This window comes from Staurois parvus, unplaced genomic scaffold (assembly GCF_062004578.1).
Source record: "Staurois parvus isolate SC_StPar_1 unplaced genomic scaffold, SC_StPar_1.0 ptg000608l, whole genome shotgun sequence".
Classification (NCBI taxonomy): Eukaryota; Metazoa; Chordata; class Amphibia; order Anura; family Ranidae; genus Staurois; species Staurois parvus.
In genome coordinates this window covers 1,077,779-1,103,672 of record NW_028318404.1, presented here as the reverse complement: position 1 = coordinate 1,103,672, position 25,894 = coordinate 1,077,779, and the positions used below count along the sequence as shown (strand labels likewise).

Sequence of the window (25,894 nt, the reverse complement as noted above, 5' to 3'; positions counted from 1 at the left end):
TTAGCGGATTTAAACAGTTTAAAAGTGCAATTGGGCTTTAGAATTAATATTAGTTTGACTTGGTATCTGTGTCCTGTAATCCCCTCTACATCAGCAGTGAGTGGGGTAGCACTAGCAGCCAATGAGGTGTGCTGCTAACATACACTGACAAAGGAACATGCTGACAGGAGGAGAGTGATAAGCTCAGATCACTGTGCCACTGCTCCTTTACAGTCCTGTCACAAGTTGGGGAGGTAACATGGCTGTATTGCCTAGCTACAGTAGAGAAAAGTCTAGCTGCTGACTTTGGAACAAATGATGTGCACATTCTGGCTCTGTGCTAAACATTAAAACCAATGTATTTGCCACATGCTTGTTCTCACTCACCAAGTCAGAGTAGGGATAGCAGGTTTATAAACTGAAGCAAAGGAAACTGATGCTGGAAAATGTGTAACACAATAAACCATGTCCTTTGCAAACTATCAAATTTCACCGTGGTTCACTTTCATTAGCCTGCGAAAAGCTGTCCCCACCATAAATTAGCTAGGTGCTTGTATTTTCTCCCTAGCCCAAATGTTCCCATTTCTTCCTTGTGTACATATCGGCATACACATCTATAATGCTGCATAAAAATGGCTTCTGGGACTCAAATGCTTTTTATCTGCAGGCACATTTGCATGCACTTGTCACAACAATTATATTCAAGAGTAGATCAACATCCTGCTGCTTGTAAGTAATCTGTCCACATAATAATATAGGAGCCCCCTCATCTGAGTTGATTTTAAGGTGATAACTCTGGAGCTGGCATCCTTAAGCCAGCCATGCATGGATAAAAATTTGGCTAATTCAGCAGAGACCAGCCGAATTTCAATCCAAGTACAGGAGCTGTGATTGTACAGAATTCAATCTACCAATCAACATCTGTACAACCAGCTGTCCAATTTTCCCCAATTAATCAGAGCTACAGGTTAGAGCCTGCAACACTGATCTCTGTATTCTGATAGTAGGGATGTCTTCTCGCTGTCAGAATAGAGGAGCTCAGCGGGGAGGAATCCCCCAACCATGTCGAGTGCATGGATGGGGGAATTATTATTATTATTATACAGTATTTATAAAGCGCCAATAGTTCGCTCAGCGCTGTACATTACAAAGGGGGACAGAGCATGTGACAGAACAATACCAATACAATGCAAAACATGAATTGAATCAGTTTTTTTTTTTTTGTTCAACCTGCTGACTGATCCAAAAAACAAAACTGATTCATGTATGGACTGCCTTAACCTGGTCTTAGTGCTTAGAGTGTCACTGACCCAACAAGCACTCATTCAAGTCATGAGTTCTTTACTTCACTAGCTGTGTTAGGTTACTAAGACAGCAAGGGGTTGGTTTGCTAAAACTGGAGAATCTGGTGCAGCTGTACATGGTGGCCAATCAGCTTCCAAATTCAGCTTGTTCAATTAAGCTTTGACAAAAAAAATGGAAGCCGATTTGGTTTCTATGCACAGCTGCACCAGATTTTCCACTTCAGTTTTAGTAAATCTAAAGCATAAATTAGGATGAAAGCCTTGTATTTTAAATATCTTTACAGTGCCAACTTTCATATTTCTAACATGACAGATTCTCTTTAAGTCTGACAAGTACATAGATCTGCTACTAACGGACTTTAACTGGTTGTTGCCTGGCCACAGTACATTTACTGCAGCAGGGCAGTACATGTACATCATGCAGCCTGTTACAGGTGTGCAACACGCTGCTTCTGTGACTGCTGCATCTACCTGACACAGCAGATTACAATTACCAGTAACAGGGTATTATGTGATTACTATGATTACATTGTTATCATGTGATCACTATGACCAAACAAACTGTCATGGATTTTCATTTCAACTTGCTTATGGGTGTGATCTGTGATTGTCCCACAGCAGTCACATGGTACCTGGCTACCTGTACCATGTGATTAGCTGTACCCAATTTTAACCCATTCATGACAGCTAAAACTTTTGCTTTATACAGTGGTCATCACCGTGTAAGCAATAATAGCGTTAAAAATTAAAAAAAAAATAAAAACAAACCTGATCACTATGTTGACTCTGACCTATTCTGATAGTCAGTCTGGCTGAAAAATAGACAAAGGTACATCCAGTTCAACCACAAAAAACAAAGTTATAATCCTATACTCACAGTTGATTCAGAGGAAGGCAAAAAAAAACCACCAAAGCATGATCCAGTTTGCTCCTGCAGGGGAAAAAATTCCTGGATCAACTTTACCTAGAAATGTTAGTATCCAGTTATATTCTGTGTATCCAGGAAAGAATCCAGGCCTTTTTTTAAAGCAATCCACTGAGCTGGCCACAACCAACTCTTGAGGGAGTCTATTCCACATTTTCACAGCTCTTACTGTGAAGAAACCTTTCCCTGTTTGGAGATTAAATCTCTTTTCCTCCAGATGTAAGAGTGCCCCCTTGTCCTCTGTGATGACCTCAGGGTGAATAACTCTACACCGAATTCACTATATGACCCACTGATGTATTTATACATGTTGATCATATCCCCCCTCTCTTAATCTTCTCTTCTCAAGAGAGAATACATTCAGTTCCTCTAATTTTTCCTCATAGCTGAGCTCCTCCATGCCTCTTAGCAGTTTGGTTGCCCTTCTCTGTACTTTCTCTAGTTCCCCAATGTACTTTTTGTCAATTGGTGCCCAAAATTTAACTGCATATTCCAGATGAGGTATTACTATTGATTTGTACAGGGGTAAAATGATATCTCTCTGGAGTCTATACCTCTTTTAATACAAGAGAGGATTTTGCTCGCTTTAGAAACCACAGATTGGCGTTGCATGCCATTATTAAGTTTGTAATCTACCAGAAACCCCAGATCCTTCACAGATAAAAAAAAAAGAAAAAAGTTAAAAAAGAGAAAAATGTTTAAAAAAGTTGGATAAAAATTCATTTTTTTTACATGCTGTCACCAGTTTCCCTGATTTCCACCATACCAGTCATGTGATGACGCTGTACTGTACTAGTGACATTAAGTAAGAATACAATTGTAAAAACATTTTTTTAATTTTTTTGTTTTTCGAAAAATTATAACTTGCAAAATATTACAAAAAAACTTGCTATGCCTCTTACTAAATACCTTGGACTGTGTACTTTACAAAAAGGGGTCATTTGGGGGAAATTTTTTACTGTCTAAAAGATGAAGGCTAATACCTATTTGCTACAGAAAACCAGTTCTCAAGTCTTTACAAAATGAGTACCAACATTATTTTAATGACATGTAAAACATATTTTTCTTTGCAGTTACAAGATGGGCATTGGCATCAAACCATCTTCACGTTTCGGACACAGGACCCAACTCAGTTACCGATCATTGACGTGTTAAACCTCCCTCCATCCAAACCTGGGAAAAATCTTCACTTAGAAGTGGGGATTGTCTGCTTCTTGTGAGCTCTTGCTCTGGTTCCTGTATCCACCTGACTTCTAAACCAAGAATCTTGAACCCTAAATGACCTGTTATCCTGAATGGATGAAGGCTGCCGAATGACTTGCAAATATTAGTAGAGCTAATCATGTTATCCTGGACCCCAATCCACTGTGCTACAGAGGAACTTAGACTTGGGGGTTCCCATCATGCCCCACGCCCCATATCAAAGGAATCTTCAGGGACAGGGAACGGAGTATTCATTCTGCAGACCAGCTAACACCCACAGGTAAAGCGTGTTAGCCAAAGAAATAAGGAAAGATAATGAGGTCCACCAGTCACGTGCTTGAGTGATAACATGCAACAAGCCAAAAACAGTCTTCAGTCTGTCATTATCCTCCCTTTCTGCCGGGGAGCTGGTAACAGACAAGAATTTTGGGTAACCTAGGCAGAAAGCATTGTGAAGTGCAATATAAAAAATATGTAAAAGTAATATATTATTTAATGAGATTGAGAGTAGTATCTCCCCCTCCCTCACCTTTCCTGTGAAGGAACAAGAAAAACCAAAGCTGTACTTACACAGAGGCGTGACTGATACAACAACCTGAGAAAAAGGCGATCGGTGCTATCCCCCACCCCCACTGTGAAAATCTCTGGTGCATTGAAGCTTTTTTGTTTTGTTTCTTTTTCAAAGCTATTTAAAATTTCTGAAGGTGCTGATGAATTCCTACACACATTTGTGGGAGGACACTTGGCTTTTAATATTTTATTTTAATACGAGGAAGCTATGGTTGCTTCTGTATGTACAGCCCCCTTCACCCCTGAGAGACATTTTCCGGAGAACCTATGCAGGAACTGTCTGATCTCTTGGAATATGCTATATTACAGGAAGTAGTCTTTTCTAGAGAGACAAGCACTGCAAAGGTTTACTTACCATAATATTAGCACTGAATTTCTTTGTTTTTTAGGGGCACGCCAACTAGGCCCCATTCTGTCATTTTGTGGTCCTTGAAAATGAAGTTTACATTTAATTGAATGTCTGTTAAAAAAAAAAACAACATCTGTTGAGCAATAGTTCAACTATCCAAAACAAAAAATTTCAAATTGTCAATTTTCAAATTTCGAAGAAATTTTTACAATGTATAATGATTGGCAAGATGAAAAAGTTCAATAAACAATAAAAAAATGTTTAAAGCACTATCGTCCTTGACTTTTAAACTTGTATCCTGGTAATCTAAACCCTGCAGTGTACGACTAAAGAGACTCAGGCATGAAGGGGTAAAAAAAATAATAAAATAGAAGATAAATTAAGAAAAAAATTAATTTAAATTAATCGTGTTTATATATTTTAAGGGACTATTTTTGTAGGCTTGCGTACTGATGAAATTTGTACCAAAGTAATTTTTATTCATAGATATCTTTGTAGATTTCCATTTTTTCACTGCTTGGTTGTATAAATTGCTTTTTCAGAGCTGTATGTTTTTCTTTTTTTTGGCCGATTGCTGCTGTTGCCTGTGCATTTTGCTGCCTGCCTGCTTTTTCACACCAGAAATGGAAAAGAAAAATCATATTTTAATTTAAGTGCATCCTGATCCCATCCCCGGATTTTCTTCCCCATGTCTGTCACATTTGTCTTTGTTTTGTTAAAAGAGAATTAATGTTGCTTTTAAAACCCAACTGGCTTTGGAGTAAATTCTGTAGAGATTTTAGTTTCTATGTGTAAATTTGGAGCTAAAGAGAATTATGTTATCTGTCGTGTTCTATATTATATATTGTAATCTAGGCTGTACTGTACTGAGAATACCATGTTCTATGTTTAGAAAGGTCTATTGGGTATATTTTTTTTTTTCTTGTGAACGTCTGTTTTGTTTTATGCTTTTTTTTTTGGTTTTGTTTTTTTCTGTTGTCATATTCCACCTACAAATTCCAAGAAGGCAAGTTTCTTCCAAATACCTCAACATATGACTTTGGGGCTTTTTCTTTCTCTCCTTTCTGCTCCATTATATGTTGTGTCTCTGCACACCTGCATCCTTCCTGTTTCCCATTATTTCTTTCTTTGACTCCCAGACCTCCTCTCTGCCCCATGTCATTAATCTGTTTCAGGGTGTTGGAATCTCTATTCACATTCATTTTGTTTAAATAAAACAAAAAAATAAATATTTCAGAATGAGGTTGTGCAGAAAGATCTCATGTTTTTATGTTGATTGCATAGTAACTCCTTCAATTCACTCAGTTAAAGCCCAGCTCCAACCAAAACTCATTATAAAAAAACAGGTTGCGCTTAAGTATATACAAATAAATATCAAGCCAATAATAATCAGTGAGAAAAAAACTAAAAATATAAATTACAGCAAAACATAAAGTCCAAAAATATAAAAGTTCAAATAATCAATAGTGTCCAAAAAATATAATATCACCAAGTGAATCCACCACCAAAATCGGTTAAATAAAACTCACCAGAGCAATATGCTGATATATGAAAAATCAGCATAAAGCGCTTTTTTGCTCTGGGAGCGGTGATCAATATGATGACGGCAACAATAGGAATTTTGCAGGATGAGCTCCAAGAAGTAATCTGCAGAACTGAAAATCCACTTCAAAGCTACCGAATATCCTCAATAAGAGATGTTCAGACCGCCGCTCAGAAGAGAAAAGGACAAACTCATGGTGCAGTATGTAATAAAAGCATTGTTTCTTTAATAAAAAAACTCACTTATAAACATGGTATCCAGACTGACACCAGTATAGACAGCGTGTATTCAAACAAATCAAACGAGCCCAGCTACGCTTGCACATGCGCCGTGCAAGCGAACCAGGAGCGTGCTGACGTCACATCCAAAGGCTCCGCCCTACGCATTTCATCATCGACGTCCTCACGGAGCGTTTTATTTAACCGATTTTGGTGGTGGATTCACTTGGTGATATTATATTTTTTGGACACTATTATTTGAACTTTTATATTTTTGGACTTTATTTTTTGCTGTAATTTATATTTTTAGTTTTTTTTTACACCCTATACGCTTTTATAGGTTAGGTTTTGCAGCTTACTGATTTATATATATTTTCCGTGGTGCTGGTTCCATTTATTATAAACCAAAACTCATTGTCTAGTCTTGGATAAAGTGTGGAAGTTAGGACTTCTCTCAGGTTTTTATTGGTATCAGTGCTCACATTGGGGAGGACATGATGGGACATATTTGCACTGAGGACCAAGACAACTGAAATTTTTTTTTCTTGTAGTAAAAGTGTAGAACATCTGTCATATTTTGTGTGCATCCCTCTATAGATGACACCAATTCCACTAATTTCTTTTTAGTCATCAAAGAGACTAAATGTAAAGTGAAATCTAACCATAATCTGCTATACCAGCGGTTCTCAACCTGGGGGTCGAACGACCATTTCACAGGGGTCGCCTAAGACCATCGGGAAACACATATTTCCGATGGTCTTAGGAACCGAGACACCGCTCCTGTCTCAGGAGATCTGTGGGCGGGATGATATGCTGCCCCTGTAACCTGGCCACACCTCCGGGATCGCTCAACAGCTCCGCCTCCTCGCCGCTGATTGGCCACCGGAACTGTAGCTCAGGAGAGGCACACAGGCGGCCAATCACCGGCGAGGAGGTGGAGCTTGGAGAGGTGGAGCCGAGCGGCAGCGCGCGGAGATCGAAGAAGATCGAGGGAGCTGCAGGAGGGAGTGAAGAGAGAGGCCAGAGAAGGAAGACAGCTGACAGGTAAGTGCAAATTTTGCTGCTGCAGCCAGGTATGCAGGCTGTAGATGGGAGAGGGAGAGAGCGAGCCCAGGCTGGAGCAGGAGTCAGCAAGGTAAGTATCATTGGTGTCAGTGGAAGGGATAGTGCCCCATCATTTGTGTCACTAATACCAACGATGGGGCACTATTCCTCCCCCCACTGACACCAACGATGGGGCACTATTCCTCCCCTCACTGACACCAACGAAGGGGCACTGTTCCTCCCCCCCACCGACACCAAGAATGGGGCACTATTCCTCCCCCCACCGACAGCAACGATGGGACACTATCCCCTCCCACTGACACCATGATGGGTCACTATTCCCCCCCCCACTGACACCATGATGGGTCACTATTCCCCCCCCTGACCCCAATGATGGGGCACTATTCCTCCCACTGACACCCACGATGGGGCACTATTCCTCCCACTGACACCCACGATGGGGCACTATTCCTCCCACTGACACCCACGATGGGGCACTTATTCCTCCCACTGACACCCACGATGGGGCGCTAGTCCTCCCACTGACACCCACGATGGGGCGCTAGTCCTCCCACTGACACCCACGATGGGGCGCTAGTCCTCCCACTGACACCCACGATGGGGCGCTAGTCCTCCCACTGACACCCACGATGGGGCGCTAGTCCTCCCACTGACACCCACGATGGGGCGCTAGTCCTCCCACTGACATCAGTGATGGGGCGCTAGTCCTCCCACTGCAAAATTACAGTTATGAAGTAGCAACGAAAATAATTTTATGGTTGGGGGTCACCACAACATGAGGAACTGTATTAAGGGGTCGCGGCATTAGAAAGGTTGAGAACCACTGTGCTATACAAACCTGATAGTAGTTTTAACCTTTTCCTACTCTGTCTAGAACTAAAATAAAAAAGGTTTTAGCTGAAGTTTGATTTTCAATTGGACTTACAGTATTTTGAAATCCTAACCATTATGTATATCTTATTTCTTAAAAAAAAAAAAAAAAAAATTCTAAAAAATACTTGCTGAAGAACCTAGCTCTGTGGGCTTTTACTGGTAAGGTGAACAAAAACCTCAATATTGGTTACTTTTCTGCTGCAGAGGTGGTTTAGTGTGGACAATCAGCAGTTCTGCCTGAACATGATTTCCTTGCAATACTTCAAGCACAGATCATAAGCCTATGGGAATGTATACTCCAAACTTTTGAACTTGACTAAAAGTGGGCACAGACAGATCAAAATTTGGCCGGTTCAGCAGGGACCAGCTGAATTTCAATCAGTGTGTAGCCCTCCCTGTTAGAAGTCAGTCATTAGATCGACTTCCGTTGAACAACCATGCTGGAAAACTTTCATTAATCAGCGGGTGAGCCTCTTATCAGTGTATTCTGACAGTGAACAGTCCCCGCTGCCAGAATACAATTATGCAGCAAGGAGCATTCCTGCATAAACTTTGCTTGGGTAAATGCATTTTTTTTCTTTTCATTTGGCCTCCTGGCCAAATAGACAGATGATAGTGTATACCCAACTTAAGCGGGGCAATTTTAAATTGGTGCACCACAGTTAAAACTGGGTCCAACCATTTGGGTGTGGTATAAGCCCAAAGGATGTAGTCTCATCTCCTCTGTTTGAGGTGGTTATAGCAGATGATACCTGTAGCTACTGACATCATCCTGGTATATATTTATATGATGGGCTTTAATCTAAAAGCGATCTTAGCACCTTAGTAGCTGCTGGATCACTTTTAATGGTGGGAGGAGGGGGTCCCCCCTCCTGCCGCCTTCCCGGATACTTCTATCCCACCTGGAAGCACAGGACTTCCACCGGCTGACCATAGAGATGACCGAGGACCAGAACACCCCAGATCATCTCTATGGTCTTTGAAAGCATCTGATCAAACCGATCTTGAGCTGATGCTTTTAAAGGCAGAGGAGACCTCTGGGGTTCTAATAGATGCCAGATGTCTCAGTAAATAGAACCTGCTACTGTACATAGTATCACAAGGGATGTTGTTCATCCCTTGTGATGGCAATAAAAGTGATTTAAAAAAATTAAAGTTTTTAAATTAAATATTAAAAAATAAGTTTTAAAGCCCCTGTCTCCCCATGCTCGCACACAAAGTTGAACACATATGTAGGTCAGCACAATGCGGTAAGTGAGCGCTAAAAGTCAATACAGCTGCTGAAACACTAAAAGGTACCAAGAAACTTCCAAAACATTAGTATAAAATTGGGTGCAGCACTAAAATAACCACATACAACCACGTATTTATAGGGGGTGTGCCTACAGTGTGAGACATCTTACATCGCTTATATATAGTAAATGGCCTGTAAGACATCTCACACTGTAGGCAGACCCCCTATGAATACGTGCAATGACACGAAACGCGTCAGTAAGGAGCTACAGCATTGTGACGTCACGCCATCGGCACCACGTGGGTCCTGACGGCCATCTTGGATTCTGTATCTGGTCAGTGAATGCTGTTTTTACCCCTTACTGCTTGTTGATGTTTGGAATAAACATACGTTATCTTAAAACGATATCACACTATTGGCCTCCTCTTTATGGGGCTCCCTGTGAGCTTCTAACCACCCACAGAGCTGCAGGAAAGGAGGGGCAGAGCCATTGCTGACAGCGGAGTTGAGAAGTTAGGGACATCAGACCAGACCTTATCCACCTTAAAGGGGCCTCCAGTTTACTGAGAGTGTTATCTCTAAATGCGCACATTGATTGCGCATCTGGTGAGTACGTAGTCTTTATAATCTTGGCCACATCACCATCTTACCGGATAGAACACTAGATATCGGAGATCTTCACGATCTTCCATGCACCTATATGGACGATTTGTTGATCATCATTTTTTAACACTATATACACCATTGATCACTATATAGTGACAAAGTTTATATTACCACTTAGTCACTTTATTTGTTAGCACTTTACTACTGGTCACTTTTATACCTGCTTACCAAATCATATGTATATACATATATAATCAGACTGACACAATTTTATGGTACCACTAAGTCACTTTATTGTTGCCAGCACCTTGTCACTTTAACAGTTTTTTATTGTCATGTATATTAATTCATATTTATATATGTATGTGGTTATTTTAGCACCGCACCCAATTTTATACATATGTAGGTCGCACATGCAATATGTAAACAGTGTCCGCAACACACATGAGGTATCGCCATAAACGTCAGAGAGAGAGCAATAATTCTACCACCAGACCTCCTGTGTAGCCTTAAACTAGTAACCTGTAAAGGCTTTTATAGTGTCACCTTTGGAGATTTTTAAGTACTGTAGTTTGTCGCCATATGACAAGCATGCACAGTTTTAAGGTGACATCTTTGGTATCTCTTTACTTGACATGACATCATCTTTTTTTGATTATTATACTGTGTATTTGTGTATTTGTGCATTAAAATTCATAAAAAAAAAAATTCCATACAAATTGCATTTGAAAAACAGCTGCACAAATTCCATGTGACATATAAAAAAAATTGCAACACCCACCATTTTATCATCTAGGGCCTCTGCTTACAAATATATAATGTTTGAGGGTTCTAAGTAATTTTCTAGAAAAAAAGCTGATTTTTATATTTCCATGAGAAGTGTCAGAATAGGCTTGGGCAACAAGTGGAAAGCTATACCCGCAGCAGCTTTGATAAGAATCCCACCTGGCACAGGAAGATTTATCAAGGACAGAAACTCATCCAAGAATGCATGGTTCATTCGTACAATTATTGCAGTATTTTTTAAGCTAGGTACAACTTTTAATCTATACAGTCTACTTAGAGGTTTGCAACACAACAGCTCTTGCCGAGAATACTGTACAGTGATAAACACCAATTACACTGCAAACACATTTGGCAAAAAAATATTTAGAAATCATCATTTGATGCTGACCTTTCTGCAGTACTGCAAAACCTGTTGCAGGTGACCTGAACCTACTCACTGTATGCAGCACATACACAGGGAGCAGTCATTTTACCCACAAACTATGCTTTAATGGCACAAAACAAAAAAAGTCTATCAGACATGTAAAAACCTCAGCATGCTAATTTTTTTAAAATTAAACTCTTCCCATTACATATGCTTTTCTGCAGACAGCCTACCTTAAAACAGTATTAAACTAAAAATAAATAAATATAAAAATCTCCACCTGTCAGCATTTTTTTTTTTTTAGAGAAGAGACCCTTTTAGTCTCGGATGTCAAAAAAAGTTTCTCCCTGCCTTTTAGCAGAAATGTACATTGAACCACAACCTAGCAACTGCAGACATCCTCTGACCAAGGACAGGGGCCGCCTACCAATAGACAAGGACACCAGCAAGGAGGCCTGCACAGGCACACACAGCACATTGTTCCCACAATACAGCTGAAGCATAGGGGGACCAGGGTACCGGGCAAACCGGGAACACCACAGGGCCAACTACCCCAGGGAGTAGCCACACCCCACACTGCGTCCAGGAAGGGAGGAGGGGCATCTACTTACCAGTCTAGCGGAGCATGTGGGTAAGGCTTCCATGACAGATCCCCCTTGCAACCAAAGTGGAGGGACGGTCAGCCAAGGTAACGCTGTGGCATGGACTCTGGTGATCGGGCGTATGTGTCTCCGCAAAATTTTTAACTCAAGGGCCACCCCAGTTGAGGATGGAGCTGTTGTAGCCAACTAAGAGTCTGTGTGGCCAGACTGGGGTGACTGCTGGATCTAGATTGCCAAACCCAGCTGTTAATGAAGATCTCCGGAGGAAAAAATCCCAGGAAGAAATGGGGAAAAATATTATGGAACCACAGGTCCCAGCAGGGAATGAAGTCCTGAAACACTAGGCTGAAAAAACGTGCTTGCCTATAGAAGAGAGTAGATGTACACCAGCTAGGACTGCCCATAGTCATTGCTGCGGTCTTTTTCAGCCTAGTGTCCTACTCCTGTAGCTGGCGCTATAAATTAGGACGCTGTTTCCATCAATTAATGTAAGAGAAAAGTGATTTAGGATTGAGGTGTTGTGTTCCTCAAATACTTAGATAAACTATTCATTTTCCAGAGTTCTAATTGAAATCAGATTCTTTTGGGTTTCCAAGACATTAAGACAATGCCTTGAATTTAAAAACATAAATATGTCTCTGCTGCTGTAAAAATGTAATGCAATGTCAGAATTTATCAGAGGAATAAAAACCATCTACCAAAAGTGGGAAAATAAACAGCAACCAGCTTTAAACATGGCCGGAGTTTTATGTTCTAAAACCACATTTTATTTTTCATAGTGGATAGCATAAGAGAGGATTATTTGTGTTTTTCATTCACTCTCTGTGATAATGGTCACCAGGACAAAAAGAGGGCAAATCTTCCTGATGGGGACACAGCAATAAATACAGAAAGTATTCCTCTTCATGCTTTCCAAAAAGAAAAAAAATGTTGCTTTTGGTTATACAAATTAAATAGAAACTTAAAGAGAATCGGTCAATGTAGGCGTCTATGTAAACATGCTAATTGCTCTGCTTTCAACACTGAAAGCAGTATTTTACCCAAAAGCAAACATTATATTGCAGCTTATAAATTCTTATATTGTATGTTATGGCTACATTAGTTTTATTTTGTAGGCTCTTTCATCTGGTGATCTGTCCAACAGGTCTGTTTTTCAGGAGTACAAGCTCTCTTGCAGATGTATCATTTAGAGGGATGAGACAAATCATTCAATTTTGTAAGGAGCACTTACAATGATCAGGTTTTATTTGTTTTTTGAAAATAATTATCCCAAAAGAAAAAAAAAAAACTTGGTTGCTGTAACTACTTTTAATGTATAAGCTGGGGTTCAATTTCTATGTGTTAGGCTACATTCACATCAGTGATCAAGGCCTGTGTGAAGCAGCAGTAATCTTCTGAATCACTAGTGTGAATGCAGCCATAGTTTTTTTTTTTTTAAATCTGCTAGTACATCTGATACTACCCTCCCCCCAGACTGACAATGCTGCTGTTTGTCTGTGCTCCTTCATCCAGAGTGGCGGCACTGTAATACTGGAGGTTTACCCGGTGTGTTTCCTGCATCATATCACAATCGCACTCCATTCATGCAAACTGTCAACGTTAAGTTAACAACACCCCAAAAACAGTTTGCAAAATGCAGTAAGATTAGCTGAATCAGATCGCATGGGTGTGAACACCCATGCAATTCAATTCCAGTGTGGCAAATAAAAGGTCCTTACACCTTTTTCGTGCAGGTGTGGTGCTATTTGAGCTATAGAAAATGAATGGGCTCTAACCGCACTGCAAAGACTGTGGTTTCCCGAGCTGCATCAGTGTAAACTGAAACTTACTGGCAAGAGGTGAAAACACAACAGAGGTGTAACTACAACCTCCAGGGCCTCAGTGCAAGAAACCATGAAGGGCCCCCCTTACCCAAGCCTGCGGCCCTTCCCATTGATTCCAGGGCTCTTTACTCCTATCATGGACCCCTTTAATACAGTCCCACAGCAGGACCCTATCTGCCATCAGATTAGAGTCCCCCCTTACATCAGCGTTCCCAGCATTCCCCAGGCCTCCTTTACATGACAGAGTCTGCAGGGTCCCCCCTTACAGTACATGGGAAAACTCTTCTGACTCTGATGTAAAAAAGGAACACTGTGGACCGTGATGTAAGGGGGAATGCTGCAGACTCTGATGTAAATGGGGGGGTTCTGGTGACCAGAGAACCTCTTACATTAGAGTTCCCCTTTACACCAGAGTTTGCAGAGTTCCTCCTTACTTTAGAGTCTGTAATATTTCCTCTTGCGCTGTAAGAATGAACTCTACTGGCTCTGATGTAAGGAGGAAAGCTGGGAACTCTGGTATAAGGGGGTCTCTGGTCACCAGAGTCTGCAGAGTGAATACACTAAGGTAAGGTTATACTGTTAGTTTGGCTGGAAAAAGACAAAAGTCCATCCAGTTCAACCATTTAAAAAAAAAGTTATAATCCTATACCCACAGTTGATCCAAGGGAAGTCAAAAGACCCAGCAAAGCATGATCCAATTTGCTCCTGCAGGGGAAAAAATTCCTTCCTGATCCCCCGAGAGACAATCAGATATTCCCTGGATCAACTTTAGCTATAAATGTTGGATACACAGAATATATCTGGTTAATAAGAAAGAATCTTGGCCTTCGTAAAGCAATCCACTGAGCTGGCCACAACCAACTCTTGAGGGAGTCTATTCCACATTTTCACAGCTCTTACTGTGAAGAAACCTTTCTGTGTTTGGAGATTACAATTATTTTCCTCCAGCTGTAAAGAGTGCCCCCTTGTCCTCGGTGTAGAGTTATTCACCCTGAGATCATCACAGAGTTCACTATATGAACCACTGATGTTGCTCATATCCCCCTTTATCTCCTCTTCTCAAGAATAAATTCAGTTCCTCTAATCTCTCCTCATAGCTGATCTCCTCCATGCTTCTTATCAGTTTGGTTGCCCTTCTCTGTACTTTCTCCAGTTCCCCAATGTACTTTTTGTGAATTGATGCCCAAAACTGAACTGCATATTCCAGATGAGGTCATACTAATGATTTGTACAGGGGTAATATGATATCTCTCTCTCTGGAGTCTATACCTCTTTTAATACAAGAGAGGATTTTGCTCGCTTTAGAAACCACAGCTTGGCATTGCATGCCATTATTAAGCTTGTGATCTGCCAGAACTCCCAGATCCTTCTCAACCATTGATTCCCCCAGTTGTACCCCCCCCCCCCTAGTATGTATGATGCATGCATATTCTTAGCCCCCAAGTGCATCACCTTACATTTATCAACATTAAACCTCATTTGTCACATAGTTGCCCAATTAAACAGTGCATTGAGGTCAGCTTGTAAATTGGAGACATCCTGTAAGGACGTTATTTCACTGCACAGCTTGGTGTCATCTGCAAAGACTGAAATGGGATTTTTAATTCCAAGACCCTATATCGTTTATAAATATATTAAAAAGTAAGGATCCCAACACTGAACCTTGGGGTACACCACTGACAACCCTAGACCATTCAGAGTATGAATCATTAACCATTACTCTTTGAATACGATCTTTTAGCCAGTTTTCTATTCATTTACATAAGGATTTTTCCAAGCCTGTAGACTTTACCTTACACATTAGCCATGTGTGGGGAACAATGTCAAACACTTTTGCAAAATCCAAATATACCACGTCCACCGCCACCCCTCTGTCCATGGTTTTGCTCACCTCCTAAAAAGAAATCAGATTTTTTGACAACTTCTGTCTTTCATTAATCCATGTGGTCTATTACTTAAAATATTTTTTTTTCACCAAAAACTCATCTATGTGGTCTTTTATTAAACTCTCCAATATCTTCCCAACTATAAAAGTTAAATTAACAGGTCTTTAATTACTTGGTAAAGATTTTGACCCCTTTTTAAATATTGGCACCACATTGGCCTTACGCCAATCCAGTGGTACTATGCCAGTCATTTAAGAGTCCCTAAAAATTAGAAACAATGGCTTTGAAATAACAGCTGAATTCTTTAAGGACCCGTGGGTGTATGTAATCTGGTCCAGGTGCTTTATTCCTTTATTTTGTCTAAATATTTTTGGACCATATCAATTGTGAGCCAATGTGGATCATCTGGAGCTGTGTCAATACCATGCCCATTATGGACAAGAGCTCCCCCATGCTCCTTTGTATACACAGAGCTGAAGGTATTAAATAAATTTGCCTTCTCTTTGTCCCCAGTCACCCACTCTAGATTATTTTGTAAAGGGCCTACATGCTCGGACCGGACCTGTTTCCTATTAATATATTTGACAAACTTGTTAGGGTTGGTCCTGCTATCTTTGCAATCTGTCATTTGTTTTCAATTTTTGCAGCCTTTATTTCCTTTTTGCATATTCTGTTATATTCTTTGTAATGTTTAAACAATGATAGCGTTCCTTCATTTTTATATTTAATAAAAGCTCTTTTCTTATTATCTATAGCTTTTTTTTTTAACTTTGGCCGTAAGCCACAAAGGTTTGATTTTTAGCCTTTTTTTAAACTTGTTGCCCATGGGAATATATTGTGCAGTGTGTTCACATACAGTCTTTTTGAAGAACTCCCATTTCTGTGGTGTGTTCATTGATGCCAATATTCCCTCCCAGTCTAAGTCTTGGAGAGCAACTCTCAGCCTTGGAATATTAGCTCTCTTAAAATTAAGCACATACGGGAAAAATAAAAACACTCACTGTTTACAACTAACAATAAATGAAATCATGTTATAGTCACTGCAATCCAGATGTTCTTTTATATGAACATATCTTAATAAGCTCTGCATAGTTTGAGATTACCAGGTCCAGCAGAGCATCATTCTGAGTTGGGAACTCTATAAACTGTACCATAAAATTGTCCTGTAGTAGGTTTATACATTTTTTGCCCTTTAACTGTTCCTGCAGTACCATTACTGTCAATTTCCAGATAGTTAAAATCCCTCATTATTAACACTGTCCCAGCACTTTCGATCTGTGCAAGGAGCTGAGTCTCCACCTCCTCATTAACATTGGGAGGCCTATAACAAACTCCAATGATTTCCTTAGTAGTAAGCACCCCCATGTGCAGTTTCACCCATAATACTTCAGCTTCATCACACTCTCCATCAACTAGGTCCTCTTTCACACTCACTCTGAGATCACTTCTCACATAGAGACAGACACCACCACCTTTCCTATTTACCCTGTCTCTCCGAAAGAGAACATAGCCAGGAATATTAATGGCCCAGTCATGTGAAGAATGAAGCCAAGATTCAGCAATACCAATTAAAACATAGTTCTCTTCATGCACCAAAGATTCCAGTTCACCTATTTTGCTTGGCAGACTTCTGGCATTGGTGAACAAAGACTAATTCATTGACACCTTATTCACACGTAGTTTGCATATTTTTTATTTTCATACAAATGGTACCAATTTCACTGGGTTTTTTTTCTAACATGGGAACCTTCTTATCATCTGCCATAGTCCTCCCTCCATCTTTCCCCATTCCGCCCACCAATAAGTACTGACCCCTGTCTGATCTGTCTACCTCATTATAATCTAATTCTCCCTCCCCCCCTCCTCCAGCCTTCCCATAAACCTCTCCTCCAGCACAGCAGACTTCATTTAGGTGAAGACCATCTCTAGCATTTAGGTTGCACCCCAATGAAAAGTCAGCCCAGTGCTCTAGAAACCCAAATCCTTTCCTCTTACACCAGGTCTTCAGCCATGCACTTAGTTCTCTAATCTCCTCCTGTCTTTCCTGAGTTGCGCATGGCACAGGTAATATTTCATAGAATATCACCTTGTCAGTCCTTCCCTTCAACTTGCAGCCTAGTTCTTTAAATTGACTCTTAAGGAGCCTCCACCTTCCATGTATTCTGTCATGCTTCCAACATGGACCAAGACAGCTGGGTCATGCCCAGGCCTTCCCAGTAATTTATCAACCCGGTCCATCACATGCTCCTGGCACCAGGGAGACATCACACCACTCGGTTGAGGCGATCCTGGCAACAAATTATTTTTATTTATTTCAGGTACTAGGGCCAATTTAGACAGGAGCCAATTAACCCACCAGCATGTCTTTGGAGTGTGAGAGGAAACCGGAGTACCTGGAGGAAACCCACGCAGGCACAGGGAGAACATGCAAACTCCAGGCAGGTGGTGCCGTGGTTGGGGTTTGAACCGCCGACCCTAGTACTGCCAGGTGGAAGTGCTAACCATTTAGCCAACTGTGCTGCCAATTATTCTATTAGTCCTTCTGATTATAGAATCCACTACTAACACCAACTGTTTAGGCCTTCCTGCACTACCCTCACCACCACTCCCAGATGGTCTGCCCTCCCAGCTGTTAGGGATAGCAGTGACATCCAGGGCTGCCACCTCTGAGCTTGCCACCCCCCCATCTTCACCCAACTTGGCAAATCTGGATGCACAAACCCAGGGCCACCCTTCCTTTTCGGTGAGCCCCTATCACTCTCGTTACAATAACCCATCTTCTTACCTGATCCTGATTAGCCCCTCCACCCTCCACATCAATCCCATTAAGCTACCTGCTCAGAGAGCAGAAGACCCCTTTCAAGGTTGTGGGTTCTGCCCAGTGTTGCAACTTTCTCCTCCAGATCTCTAGCTCGAGCTGCCAGAAGGGCAACCTGCTCACATCTGTAGCAGCGGTATCCATCCTGGAGCTGTTGCTCCATTGTTGCATACATGCGGCACACTGTGCACTGCACAAAACCTTCAACCCTGCTAATACACATTATCCCAGTAGTAGTTCACTGATGTAAAAGTCACTCTGTGGGGATTCACTGATATAAAGGTTCTACTTTATATCAGTGTCTTCACTCCCTTACAGACTCTGTGTGGCCTGGAGCAGTCACTCACTGACCTCTTAATGGCACCCACGGCACATTTTATTGCATGCCAAATCACCCGGGTGCTGCAGCACCATGTGGCCTGATGTGGTGCAATTAAAAAAAAAAAAAGGGTTAGTACTCCTTTCTCTGCGTTTCTCACAGGTAGGGCAGCCCATTTTAATGAATGAGCTGCCCTACCTACAAATGCACATTCACAGATCTGAACCGAGCCTAAAATCACAATCCCATTCTTACATCAGCATTAGTCCCCTCTTGACTCAAATTCAAATCACTCTCCATAGCCCCCCATTACAAACCTCAGCCCCCTCCATATTACTGTCTTAAAACTCCCCCCATTACTGCCCCCAGCCACCCATTATTAATGTCCCCACCTCATTAGTGTCCTGAGCCCCCCCCCATTACTGTCCCCCCCTCGGTAATGTCAGGACCCCCCATATTACGGTCCTCAGTGCCCCCCATATTCCTGTCCTCAGCCCCTTTCTATTACTGTCCTCAGTGACCCCATTACAGTCTTCAGCCCCCTCCCACCCCATTACTGTCCTCATTTCCTCCTATTATTGTTCTCAGCTCCTCCATTACCATCCTCAGCCCCTCATTATTGTCCTAAGCCCCACCTCAATAATGTCCTCAGTGACACCATTACTGTCCTCGGCCCCCCATAATATCCTCAGACCCCCTCTATTAATGACCACAGCTCCTCAATGAATGTCCTCAGCTCTCCTTGTATTAATGTCGTCAGCACCCCTCCCCCTCCATTGATGACCACAACTCCCCCATTAATGTTCTCAGCACCCCTTGTATTAATGTCCTTAGCCCCCTCAGCCCGCTCATTGTCTTCAATCCGCCCCCCAGTTTTAATATCCTCAGCCCCCCTCCATTGATGTTCTCAGCAGCCCCTGCATTATTGTCCGCTGCCCCCCTTGTATTAATGTTCTCAACTCCTCTTGTAATAATGTCTTCAGCCTCCCCCTCTATTAATGTCCACAGCTACCCGTATTATTCTTTTCAGCTGCCCCTGTATTCATGTCCTCAGCCCTCCCTCTCCATTACTGATCTCAACCCCCTCCATTAATGTCCTCAGCTTCCCCATTAATGTCTTCATCCCCCCCTCTCCATTACTGTCCTCAGACCCCCATCCCTAAATGACCTCAGCCCCGCTCCCATTAATGTCCTCAGTCCCCCATTAATGTTTTCAGACCCCTCTCCATTAATGACCTCAGCCTCCCTTCATTAATGTCCTCAGTCCCCCCCCCTCCATTAATGTCCTAAGATCCCCCTATATTAATGTCCTTCGTGCCCCCCTCCATTAATGTCCTCAGCTACCCTGTATTAATGTCCTCAGCCTCCTCTCCATTACTGTCCTCAGCCCCCTCCAATAATGTCTTCAACCCCCGTTTTAATCTCTGCCCCCCCCCCCCTCCATTAATTTGCTCAGCCTCCCCCTCCACCAATGTTCTCTGCCACCCCTTCATTAATGTCCTCAGCACACCCTCTATTAATGTCCTCCTCCCCTCCCTATATTAATGTCCTCATCCCATTTAATAATGTCCTCAATTCCCCAATTAATATCCACAGCTCTCTCCCTCTATTTATATCCTCAGCTCCTCCATTAATGCCCTCAGCTCACACCCCTATTAATCTCCTCAGATCCCTGCTCTACATTAATGTCCTCAGCTCCCCCCTCTACTAATGTCCTCAGCCAACCTCTATTAATGTCCTCAGTGCCCCATAATAATGTATTTATTCCCCCCTGTAATAACCTCAGCCCCCCTTCACTGAACTCCTCAGTCCCCCTTCATAAATATCCGCAGAGCCCCCCTCTAATATTGTCCTCGGATCCCCCTATTATTGTACTAAGCCCCCCTCCATAAATGTCCTCAGACCCCTGTCTAATAGAAGGAGGGGGGCTAAGGACATTATGGGGTGATGAGGACATTAATAGATGAGGGGTTGAGGACAGTAATGGAGAGAAGGGGGGGTGAGGACATTAATACAGGGGGAGCTGAAAACATTGATGGAGGTAAAGTTGCTGAGGACATTAAAAGAGGGGGGCTGAAGACATTAGTGGAGGGAGGCAGAGGACCAAATTAGAGGGGGCAGGGGGTTGAGGATATTATTGGAGGAAGGGGGTAAGGACATTACAGGAGAGCAGAAACATTAATATGGGGGTGGGGACATTAATAGGAGGGGAGGGGGGTTGAGAACATTAATGAAAAGGGGGGCTCAGGACATTAATGGAGGAGGAAGCTGAGTACATTAATGGAGAGCGGGAGCTGAGGACATTAATGGGGGGGGGGGGGCTGTGGACATTAGAAAATGGAGGGTTGAGGACATTATTAATGTCCTCACCCCCCTTTTCCAGTAGAGGGGGGTTTAATGGAAGGGACTGAGATCCTTAATGGAAGAGTGGGGGGCTGACATTAATATAGGAGAGGGGGGGTTAAGGACAACAATGGAGGGGGAGGCTTAGTCAATTAATGGAGGGAGTGCGAGGACATTAATAGAGGGGGGCTGAAGACATTAATGGAGTGGGATCTGAGGTAATTACTTGGGGGGTACATTAATGGATGGAGGGCTGAGGACAATAATAGAGGGGGGGTAGAGAACATTAATGGAAGGGGATGCTGAGGACATTAGTAGAGGGGGGGGGCGGCAGAGGAAAAAGTCAGGGTGGAGGGGGTTAAGGACATTATTGGAGGAAGGGGGTGAGGAAATTAATACAGGAGGGCTGAAACATTAATACGGGGAACTGAGGACATTAATAGAGGGGAGGGGGGTTTAGGACATTAATACATTAATGGTGAGGGGCTGAGGTAATTAGTGGAGGGGGGGTGAGGACATTAATTGAGGGGAAGGGCTAAGGACATTAATAGAGATGGTGCTGAGGACATTAACGTAGGGGGGAGCTGAGGTTATTATTATGGGAGGTCTGAGAAAATAGGGGTGAACTGAGGACATTAATGGGGGGGGGGGGTGAGGACATTAACAGAGAGGGGCTGAGATAATTAATGGAGTGGGGGGGCTGAGGACATTAATGGGGGGGGCTGAAAACATTGATGGAGGTGGGAGTGCTGAGGACATTAATAGGGGAGAGCTGAGGACATTACTGGAGGGGGGGGGGGTGAGGACATTAATATGGGGAGGCTGAGGTCATTAATAGAAGGGGGCTGAGGACATTAATAGAGGGGAGGGGGGCTTGAGGACATTAATGAAAATGGTCCAAAAGACATTAATGGAGGGAGAAGCTAAGGAAATTAATGGAGGGGGGCTCAAGACATGATTAGAGTGGAAGCTGAGGTAATTAATGGAGGGAGAGGGATGAGAATGAGGACATTAGTGGAGGGGAGGAGCTCGGGACATTAATAGAGGAGGGGCTAAGGACATTTATGGAAAGGGGGCTGAGGACATAAATGGAGGGGAAGGGCTGAGGAAATGAATACAGATGGTGCTGAGGACATTATTGGCGGGAGGAACTGAGGGCATTATGGGGGGGGGGGTAAGGACATTAATAGAGGGGGGGATTAATGAAGGGGGCTGAGGTCGTTAATGGAAGAGCGGCGGCTGACACTAATATAGGGGAGGGGGGGTTAAGGACATTAATGGAGTGGGAGCTGAGGTAATTATTGGGTGGGGGCTGCGAACATTAATGGGGGGGCTGAGGACAATAATAGAGGGGGTAGAGGACATTATTGTAAGGGGATGCTGAGGACATTAGTAGAGGGGGGGGCAGAGGAAAACGTTAGAGGGGGTTGAGGACATTATTGGAGGAAGGGGGTGAGGAAATTAATACAGGAGGGCGGAAACATTAAAATAAAGGACTGAGGACATTATTAGAGGGGAGGGGGTTGAGGACATTAATGGAGGGGGGGGCTGAGGAAGTTATTGGAGGGTGGCGAAGACATTACTTGGGGGGGGGGGCCTGAGGTAATTCATGGAGGGGGGGGGTAAAGGACATTAATGGAGAGGGGAGCTGGGAGACATTCATGAGGGGCTGAGGACATTCATGGGGGGCTAAGGACAATAAAAGTGCGGGGGTAGAGAATATTAATAGAGGGGGGAGCAGAGGAAATTCATGTCGGGCTGAGGTCAATATTAGGGGAAGGGGATGCTGAAGACAATAGAGGAGGGGGGGGGGGATGGGAGAAGACAAAGTTAGAAGGGGTTGAGGACATTAATACAGGGGGGCTGAAACATTAATACGGGGGGGGGGGGTGAGGACATTCATAGAGGGGAGGGGGGTTGAGGACATTAATGGAGGAATGGGGCTGGGTACATTAAAGGAGAGGGGGAATTAAAGGAAGGGGGGCTGTGGACATTAGAAAAGGGAGAGTTGAGGACATTATTGGAAGGGGGGGTGGGAACATTAATAGAGGGGGGAGTAACGGAGGGGGCTGAGGAAGAGCGGGGGCTGACATTAATATAGGAGAAGAGGGGGGTTAAAGACAACAATGGAGAGGGAGGCTGAGGAAATTAATAGAGGGAGTGCGAGAGGACATTAATGGAGGGGGCTGAAGATATTAATGGAGTGGGAGCTGAGGTAATTACTGGGTGGGGTGGACATTAATGGATGGAGGAGCTCAGGACATTAATGCGGGGCTGAGGACGATAATGGGGGGGGGGGTAGAAGACATTAATGGAAGGGGATGCGGAGGACATTACTGGGGGGGCAGAGGACAAAATTAGAGGGGGGAGGGGGTTGAGGACATTAATACAGGGGGGCTTAAACATTAATACTGGGGACTGAGGACATAAAGGGGAGGGGGGCTGAGGATATTAATGGAGGGAGTGCGAAGACATTAATGGAGTTGGAGCTGACATAATAAATGAATGGGGGAGCCGAGGACATTAAAGGGGGGCTGAGGACATTAATGAGGGGGGTAGAGGACATTAATGGAGGGGGGAGCTGAGGACATTAATGGAAGGGGAATGCGGAGGACAATAGTGGAGGCCAGGGGCAAAGGACAAATCTAGAGGGGGTTGAGGACAATAATGGAGGAAGGGGGGTTGAGAATATTAATTGGGGGGGGGCTGATTAAATTAATACAGATGGTGCGGAGGACTTTAATGGTGGGGGGAGCGGAGGGCATTATGTGGGTGGGGGTTGAGGACATTAATAGAGGGGGGGATTAATGGAGGGGGCTGAGGTCATTAATGGAAGAGCGGGGGCTGACATTAATGTAGGGGGTTAAGGACATTAATGGAGCGGGAGCTGAGATAATTAATGGGGGGGAGGCTGCGGACATTAATGAGGGGCTGAGGACAACATTAGAGAGGGGTAGAGAACATTAATGGAAGGGGATGCTGGGGACATTAGTAGAGGGGGTAGAGGAAAAAGTTAGAGGGGGGAGGGGGTTGAGGACATTATTGGAGGAAGGGGGTGAGGAAATGAATACGGGGGACTGAGGACATTATTAGAGGGGAGGGGGGTTGAGGACATTAATGAAAAGGGGGCAGAGGACAAAGTTAGAAGGGGTTGAGGACATTAATACAGGGGAGTTGAAACATTAATATGGGGGGGCGAGTGAGGACATTAATAGAGGGGAGGGGGGGTGAGGACATTAATAAAGGGAAGGGGGGGTGAGGACATTAATAGAGGGGAGGGGGGGTGAGGACATTAATGGAGGAAGGGGGCAGGATAAATTAATGGAAAGAGGGAGCTGAGTACAATAATGGGGGGGAGCTGTGGACATTAGAAAATGGAGGGTTAAGGACATTACTGGAAGGGGGGGGGGTGGGGACATTAATAGAGGAGGGATTAATGGAGGGGTATGAGGTCATTAATAAAGGAGAGCTGAGGTCATTAGTGGAAGAGCAGGGGCTGACATTAATATAGGAGAGGGGGGGTTAAAGACAACAATGGAGGGGGAGGCTGAGGAAATTAATGGAGGGAGTGCGAGGACATTAATGGAGTGAGAGCTGAGGTAATTACTGGAGGGGGGGGGGGTGGACATTAATGGATGGAGGAGCTGAGGACATTAATGCGAGGCTGAGGATGATAATAGAGGGGGGAGGGGGTTGAGGACATTAATACAGGAGGGCTTAAACATTAATACTGGGGACTGAGGGCATTACTAAAGGGGAGGGGGGTTGAGGACATTAATGGAGGGAGTGCGAAGACATTAATAGAGTGGGAGCTGACGTAATAAATGGATTGGGGAGCTGAGGACATTAATGGTAGGAGGGGTAGAGGACATTAATGGAGGGGGGAGCTGAGGCCATTAATAGGGGGGCTGGGGACAATAAAAGAGGGGAGAGTGAGGACATTCATGGGGGGGCTGAGGACAATAATAGAGGGGGGGTAGAGGACATTAATGGAAGGGGATGCGGAGGACAATAGTGGAGGCCAGGGGCAAAGGACAAAGCTAGAGGGGGTTGAGGACAATAATGGAAGAAGGGGGGTTGAGAATATTAATGGGGGGGGGATAAGGACATTACTGAAAAGGGGGCTGAGGACATAAATGGAGGGGAAGGGCTGAGGAAATGAATACAGATGGTGCTGAGGAATTTAATGGCGGGGGGAGCTGAGGGCATTATGTGGGTGGGGGGTGAGGACATTAATAGAGGGGGGGATTAATGGAGGGGGCTGAGGTCATTAATGGAAGAGCGGGGGCTGGCATTAATATAGGGGAGGGGGGTTAAGGAGTGGGAGCTGAGATAATGGGGGGGGAGGCTGCGGACATTAATGGGGCAAATCAAAAACAACAAACACTTTACTCCTGCGCTAGGAAAGGACTCAGTAGACCCAATAGGAATGTTCTGGAATTTTCTGGAATATGCACTGCTTGCTGCCCTCAACAGACCGGGGTGGTCCGAATACACTGGATACAAATGGAGAAACAGAAAAAGTGCGCACCGACCTAGTGCATTATCATTTAAAATAATTTATTAAAGAAACAAAAATAGGTATCATACGTTGGAACCCTGGATGACCAACTGGCTAACGCGTTTCGAGGACACAACCTCTTCCTCAGAGACAACCTTAATGGGGGGCTAAGGACAACATTAGAGGGGGGGTAGAGAACATTAATGGAAGGGGATGCTGGGGACATTAGTAGGGGGGGGGTAGAGGAAAAAGTTAGAGGGGGGAGGGGGTTGAGGAAATGAATACGGGGGACTGAGAACATTATTAGAGGGGAGGGGGATTGAGGACATTAATGAAAAGGGGGCAGAGGACAGTAATGGAAGGGGGGGAGCTGAGGACAATAGAGGAGGAGGGGGACAGAGGACAAAGTTAGAAGGGGTTGAGGACATTAATACAGGGGAGTTGAAACATTAATATGGGGGGGGGGTGAGGACATTAATAGAGGGGAGGGGGGATGAGGACATTAATGGAGGAAGGGGGCAGGGTACATTAATGGAAAGAGGGAGCTGAGTACATTAATGGGGGAGGGGGGCTGTGGACATTA

General features: G+C 43.6%; 1 protein-coding gene across 2 annotated transcripts in view; it reads left to right on the top strand.

The window, feature by feature from the left end:
* The window catches only part of COL27A1 (collagen type XXVII alpha 1 chain), a 592,361-nt gene extending 586,789 nt beyond the window's left edge, over positions 1–5,572 (top strand). For both annotated transcript variants that reach the window (XM_089692938.1, XM_089692937.1), the window contains exon 61: positions 3,282–5,572. In XM_089692938.1, coding sequence (XP_089549064.1) covers positions 3,282–3,428 — 147 coding nt within the window. In that variant the 3' untranslated portion in view covers positions 3,429–5,572. The remainder of the gene's footprint in view (positions 1–3,281) is intronic.
* Positions 5,573–25,894: the final 20,322 nt, after the last annotated feature.